The sequence below is a fragment of the Ipomoea triloba genome, chromosome 6, assembly GCF_003576645.1.
Source record: "Ipomoea triloba cultivar NCNSP0323 chromosome 6, ASM357664v1".
In the NCBI taxonomy this organism is placed as follows: domain Eukaryota; kingdom Viridiplantae; phylum Streptophyta; class Magnoliopsida; order Solanales; family Convolvulaceae; genus Ipomoea; species Ipomoea triloba.
The window spans coordinates 10,895,483-10,902,957 of NC_044921.1; the positions used below are offsets into that span (position 1 = coordinate 10,895,483).

At 38.2% G+C, this 7,475-nt stretch overlaps 1 protein-coding gene across 5 annotated transcripts; it reads right to left on the bottom strand.

The window, feature by feature from the left end:
* Window positions 1–4,647, bottom strand: LOC116021874 (ultraviolet-B receptor UVR8). 5 transcript variants are annotated; one of them, XR_004099090.1, is made up of 7 exons: window positions 4,460–4,647; window positions 4,200–4,358; window positions 3,234–3,269; window positions 2,999–3,114; window positions 1,322–2,644; window positions 494–588; window positions 1–216 (listed from the first exon to the last, which is right to left on the bottom strand). XR_004099090.1 is itself a non-coding variant. In XM_031262383.1 (6 exons), exons 1-5 carry the CDS (start codon window positions 4,563–4,565, stop codon window positions 1,358–1,360), a joined length of 1,704 nt encoding a protein of 567 aa, XP_031118243.1. In that variant the 5' UTR covers window positions 4,566–4,647; the 3' UTR covers window positions 333–588; window positions 1,322–1,357. The 5 variants fall into 5 exon arrangements, 2 of the variants coding, with proteins under 2 accessions (XP_031118243.1, XP_031118245.1); XR_004099089.1 differs by having other exon boundaries at window positions 1–314; XR_004099088.1 differs by having other exon boundaries at window positions 1–314; window positions 470–588.
* Between the last annotated feature and the right edge of the window lie 2,828 nt (window positions 4,648–7,475).

Sequence of the window (7,475 nt, forward strand, 5' to 3'; positions counted from 1 at the left end):
TAATAATAAGTACATACTTTTCCTTATTCTTTCTGTTTTGTTTAAAACGGAATGTAAACATCTTTTGTGAGACAAAGAGCATAGTTATACTTCAATGATATGGATAGCACAACAATGCAACTAGGAACCTTTCATGAGTTTCTCTGCCATTTTATTGTCTTGCCTGGTATCAGATGTCACCTTCTCCTTTGTTGGTTGCCTTTTGAGTTTTTGCCACTATCACATATGTTTTTTGCGTTACCATTGATTGTCACATTATATTGGACACTCGATCAGATCAGTATCATCTTTCTTTCAATTCAATCATCTAATTTCTGTTGGGATGAGAATAATTTGATCTAAATTTGATGTATCTTTTCTTTATATGAAAATATAAAATCAGTATAACAGAGTTGGTTGCAGCCAACTGTGCGCTTGATTAAATTTGTATGGCCAATTAACATCATAAAAGCATCATCAATGCGCTTACCACTACGTCAAAAGTTATACTTACAACGAAGGCGCAACTTCATTTCCTTATATACCACCACATTTTCTAGAGTCTGAGTACTGGGGTTGACCCTTCACCGGCCTCCGCCCAACAATCCCCTAGCCACAGATGTTTAGTTGATATGAATTGCAATTCAATTACAATGAAATTCAACGGAGCTAGAAACTACAGAGTTTGGTTGGAGAGAATTACAATTCCGTGTTGCAATTCCATCTTTTTGTTAACTTGCAATTCATGTATACCTAAGGAAACAGAATTCAAGGCAGTTGGGAAAGGGAAAAAACAAGAAAAATGACTAAATTGTTATTATTATCATTCCTCCTCCTCCTCCTCCTCCTCCTCCTCTCCTCCTCCTCCTCCTCCTCCTCATCATCATCATCATCATCATCATCATCATTATATCACTTATTTCCTTCTCATTCTTAATAATTCTATTCCTCCCTACCAAATAAAGTAATTTGAATTCCTATTTTATCCACCTTATTTTTTTCCCCACCGAATTACAATTTCTTTCTCCCTAATTCCTTCAAACCAAACGCCTGTAATTGTTGGACTAGGCCCTTTACTGGCCACCACCCAACACAACGCAACTCAACATCATCTTTACCTCACCACCACACTAAATCATCAATATCATCAATAATTTTGTAGTGATCCGCATTTACAAGGCAATATAACTCACTACTGCTTGATTATATTGGTCAAACAATATTGAGTATACATACAAAAACTAGTATCGCTTGAAGAACTGAAGAAATGCATGCATGGAGGGACTTTGGATGCAATCATCAAAAAGGTAGCCAAAGAAAATCACAAGGTGATGGTGTGTACCTTAAAGATTGTAGCCAAACATATTGTGTCATTCCTTTACCGAGAGGAGCCAAGGCAGTCTACAACAATCTCCTTGATCCGTTTCTTCAAAATGTTATCCTTGACACCAGCAAGCATGTTGCGGTAAAACATCTCTAACCTCACGAGCTTGCCACGATCTGATGACTCCAACATGTTTTCCCACTCCTTTGCGATGTCAAATGCGCCTCCGCTCTGCAGTGAGGCAGGAATGTCTTGCTCTTGAAAAGGTCTCCCAAAGATAGAGCTGTGCAGGATGCTAGCATACCTTTCCATCACAGAAAGTTTGGATTGAAGTAGATTTATCTCCCCCATTGCGTCCAATAACTTCTTCTCCATTTCAACATTGTCCTTAGGTTTCTTTTCTTCAGTTTTTTCGTTTTTATCATTATCGTCTAAAACCTCCTCTTTGAAATCCTCGTCTATAGGCGGCCACATCGCACCAGTTGGAGCAAAAGAATCAGTTGTTTGCCCAGTTCCAAGGACCCCGCTGCGTCCCCTGCCCCAAGACCAAAGCTTGTATCCCGAATCCGCAAGGAGAACAGTATGGGCTGCACCACACACAACTTGAACAGGTTCTGGAAATTTAGGCCCATAATGCTCATTACAAGGAATCAACAAGGGCAATATTGCATCACCCGTTTCAGTTCCGATAAACCTTGCATCAGGGCACAGGCCCAGGCCTCTTTCCATTCCCCATGACCATACATCTCCAGCTGATGAGACAACACTGGTGTGAAATAAGCCACAGTTAACAGAAATGAGAAATGCAGTTCTTGGCAACTCTTTCACAGGTTCAGGGGAAAAATAACTTTGGGTAGTGCCCTGACCTAATTGGCCATTATCGCCAAGGCCAAATGTCCAGCATACACTTTCTAATATGTCACTCGGGCTTTTCTGCGCTAGTAAAGCTGTGTGGTAAGACCCACATGCTACCTCATATACAGTCCAAGGAGATTCTGAATTAAAGGCTTCGATGATTTCGGGAAAGAGCCTGCCCTCCCTATCTCCCAAACCTAACTGGCCATGGCTATTGCCACCCCAAGAATAGCAGACAAGATCATTCCCTTTATATGTTTCTCCAATAGTCACTAATGCCACAACATGCTCATTTCCACATGCCACCTTAACAACAGTGTGTCCATGAAAGTTCCAGACAGGTACAGGATTAAAAGTGCAGGTGAGAGAGAATTCAGCCTCAGTAGACTTATTTTTTTGTGGCTGAGGGCAATTGCCCCAAATCCATAGACCCCCAAGACTGTCAATCGCCACAGACATCATTGCGCCAGCTTTGACCGAAGAAATCTGAGCAGGAAATAAATATAAGGGTCAACTCTTTTTTTTTTAGATTATACCACGAGGTGTCCAAAGTAGGCCCTTACTATAGGAAACACCTTTAACCCTTACCATACTCAGACTAATCTCTGTTCACACCGGGCCAGCCCAATTAAGGGGCAAAGTGCTGGCCAAATTGGTTTTTCCATACGAGAGGGGGTTTGAACTCCCAAGCTCTCTTAAGGGATGAGAGTGCATGGCCACTCACGCCAACCAAGCTAGTTAGGGTCAACTTTTTATTAAGGACCAATAAAGTAAAAGAAGAGTAACTGACTATTCATCTACTCCTAGTTCTTGTTAGGGTCAATCATGAGAAAAACCTACCATCAGTGTCTTCCTTTCTGAGTCCTCTCCTGCTGTATTAGGGGAACCCAACCCAAGGAATCCATCCAGTAAATGAGGAGCTAAATAATTTTCTCCATTTCCACCAAGTTGGCCATCCATTTTGCAGTCAAAGATAAAAAATGAATAAACAATGGAAATTCAAATTTTTGAAGCAAATGCAGGTGATGGTATTGGACAAATGTTTAAAATGTAAAAAGATTTCTCCAAAGGATACAGACATTGTAACCCCAGCCCCAAACTGATCCATCATCTGCAATGACACAAATGAAAAGAGAATACAGAAGTTAAGAGTATTAATGCTAGTCTATTGATTTAAATCCCACATAATAGTAATCAAGAGCTTTCACTTTGAGAAAACATTTTACTACATATTTATTTACATCATGAACTTCTCTTGAGAAATAAATAACTGACAACATTTTCATATCTCATTGAGTTTATATGTGTAAAAAAAATGAAAAACATAAAAGTCATATTTCAATCAGTCTGACAGAATAGAAAAGGGGAAAAGGGGTGTGCACAAGACAATCCAAAGAATATAGCTGCAAATAAAGAAAAAAATTCACAATTTGGTAAGTTTATTAATGATGTACTTCAAAAGAATATAGTGCTAATGCATTAACTGGATGCACATTACATTGTTAAAAGGTAAAAACTACACAGGTTTTTCTCCATTATTGCCATTAGATAGAACATAAATTTCACATAACAGCAAAATACAACAAGTAATTGATAAAGAATAGTCCTCCCTGTACATAAGTCAATAATTTCACATGGTAGAAAACAATAATAGCTAATGAACTGATTGGCCTCTATCTTTTACCTTCCCATTTGGAACTCATCAATTTAGTGAGACCGAAAAGTGGGAAAATGCTACTTGGACTCCCCATTTGTACTCCAACTTGTACTCACTCACTTAAACTTTTAATGTAGACATTTTACTTGGGACTCTCAGAATGAAAATAACTTATTCATGATTGCGACGTCAAAACCTTTAAGCTCGTACCATACTCAGACTAATCCCGGTTGGTACCAAGCTGGCCCAATTAAGCACAAAATGATGGTCATATTGATTTTTTTGAACTCCCGACCTTTTTAAGGATGGAGCACTCACGGCTGGTTATTTAATTATAGTCTATAAATAAGGAGAATAAACAGTATAAAAAAGATCATGGTGAACCTGCAAGCGCGAGACTGTGATAAGCCCCAGCGGCAATAGCCACAATTTTAACCGGTGCAGACCCAAATTCAACTCTGACTGGAAATAGCTGGTCGAACTCCGATCCGGTGCCGAGCCGGCCAAACATTCCTCTACCCCAAGAATAAACCCTCCCATCCGCTGTAGAGAAACAAAAAGGAAAACTTGATCCACTAACAATATTGATTAAGGTAAAACAGATATAACAGAGTTGATAAGTCACAAGGATTGAAACCAGTTACCAGTGAGAACGAGAGTGTGAGCTTCGCCGGCGGCGATTTCGGTGATTTTGTTGGACAATTTGCGGGAATCTAGCGGTGGCGCGGACGATTGCGGGAACTTCTCCATTTTCTCTGGCTGACAGGCAATAAGTGAAGCAATGATGCTTCTCTTTATCTTGGAAATGATTGAAATCTGGATAATTCTTGCTTGAACTGAAGTCTTATAAATTATATAATTGAAATATTAATGAATGGGAATATTGTAATTTTAGTACCTTGTTTGCTAGTAGTTTTAGTTTCTAATTGATTTTTTTCTCCTCAAAAGTGTAAATCATAAGTAAGTCAGCGTGGCTATACTTTGCTTAGACTTACCAAGCCTAATCTACTAAAATAGGGCTACAGCTCACATTGTCCTGTTAGTGAGACTCGACCCTGAAATTTTTTTTCAAATTTTTACACATGTGATCAACTCAAATTGAGCTGCCCATGCGACCCCTAGTTAATTTTTAAAAAGTTACCGTTTTAACTTTTGGAGCAATTAAACTATTAAATTTGTATAAAATTAGTCAAAAAGTCCCCTTATGATTTCTACATACTCTAGTTGACGGTACAAATGTTACCGGTGTATATTCAGATAAGTAAGTAACAATAGTTTAATACAAGAAAATTTTTGTGTAATAAAACATAGCATCCCCCTCTCTAACAACAAGATCTACTACTTATACTACTTAACTAGTGAGAAAAGGGCACTTGGATCTATGGATCCCTAGGATATCATTGACCATTAAAGATACAGGTCAATAACAATTGTTCAATCCTAAGACCAAGAGACTGTATATTTCTTGCTAATATCTTTCTCAAGAGTATTAACAACTAATCCTAGGTTGATTAATTAGAATCCCTTCTAAATAAAAATATTCCTAAAGATTGCATTAACGTTTTGTGAGTTCTACTAAACAATTTGACTTGAACACAAAGGATTGATGTCACCCTACCTCTAGGGTTTCAATCCACTCCTAATTGAGGGGATCTACACTCACAAAGGATATCTCTACTGCAACGTTTATGCACCAATCAAGAATCCAATAAGCTAGTAATTATTGATTCAAAACCAATAAAGAACACAGTTGATTTAGAGGAAAAACAATTATAAATTAGCAATAAAGAATCAAGAATAAAATCTCAACCTAGGGTTAACCATAAATCCAAGTACTATAGCATTTAGCCTCTAAAATTGGAGACAAACTCAAAGGAAATTAAAGAAGCAACAAAACAAGTACAATTGAAGAGCAAAGGAAACCCCCTTTAATCCATGAAGAAGTCTTGATTCCAAGCCTTTCCGAGATGTAAAGATGAATCTCTTAGAGTAGTTGAAGCCCTTAGAGTGTTCAACTAACACGGTTGTGTCACTGGCTGTATCCCTTACTACTTGAAAATGTCGCCTAAGTACCATGGTTGAACACAAAATTTGTAGGGAATTCTCTTAGCTTTCCCAAAGGCACTTGATTCACCTTGATTAGACTTCATATGAGGGAGATATGACTAAATACTATTGACGTATCACAGGGCGGTATCCTTGATGGGCTTTATGCCAAATAGGGGTAAAATAGGAAATGTTGCAGGGCTGAAATTTCACACATCAAAACTCCTCGACGCGTTGAGACAGGGGCTCGACGCATCGAGCCTTGATTCTTCGCCCATACGTTGCTCACTGTAAACTCTCGACACGTTGAGCCTTGATCTCGGCTCAAACATCGCACACTGGAACAACTCGACGCGTCGAGGAAAATGCTCGACACGTCGAGCCTTCAATATCAACATTATCCCTCTTTTTTTTGCTCCAAGCATGCTTGAAAAATTTCCCTTGATTTTGCATTTGATCTACAATGGGTTCAAAACACTAACAAAGACCATAAAAACACTCAAATGAAGCATTAAACCATATCTACATGAGAAATCAGGGAAATACGCATTGAAAATGACCATTTAATGAACTTAAGCCCAAAAGAAGATCCAAATCAAGAAGAAAAATATGCACAAATGAGATTATGTTAAGTAGCAATAGAGATGAATTTCTAGTTTAGGTCATTTTTATTTTCTTCTTTGTTATTTTACATTATCAACTTATATTTTGTGATTCTTAGCTTAGATTATCCTTTAATCTTGTGTTTATCATTCTACTTTGTGAATCCTTAGTTTATTGTGTTATTTATTGCACTATCTATCTTTCATTTATTATTAGAATGATGTTTATTGCCAATGATCTTGTGTTATTTGTAATTATGATAAGTGAGTAGTTTAGTGTAGGGATTGGGTAGAGGTAAACATTGTATTCCATACCTATTGCATAAGAGGGATTGAAGCCCATTTTATGGTTCTTGTTCTAGTGAGGTTCGTCTCTTAGCCGCCACTTCTTTTAAACCTCATCTCACGACCTTTGAGTTTACTTACGAAAGTAGGGAATGTAAAATGTCAAGATTGGTCGTGCCTAATGAGGGGGCTTGGTAGCGTCACGAAAGCGGACAACCCATATATTCTAATTCGGCTTAACATTGGATCACGAAAGTGGTATATATGTTAGTACACCAAGATGGTGTTTGGCAATCTTAGAACCCAAAGATGAGTTCCATTTCCCTTAATTCTTAGCTTTGGCATGACATCAATGTATACCCGTTTCAATCCCTATTTTGTTATTTCATTATCTTTCCAATATCAATTCACTCTTATTCCCTACAATTACTTAGCTTCCAATTAATGCTTTAACTTTGTACCTAGTTACCTTGATAGTTATGCCTAACTCCAATCCATGAGTACGATCTTAAACAAATTCATTTTGTTTGTTCCGCAATCCTATATTGCACTACGATCAATATGTATGCCTCACAATGGGTCCACCTAATCTCAAACCTTAAACCATAACAAGAGTAAGCAGGTTCTTATCAGGTGCTCTCAAACACACAAAGGTATGCAACAATTACTTCTCACTCACAACCCCTCCCTCCCCCCCCCCCCCCCCCCCCCCCCCCCCCCCCTACAC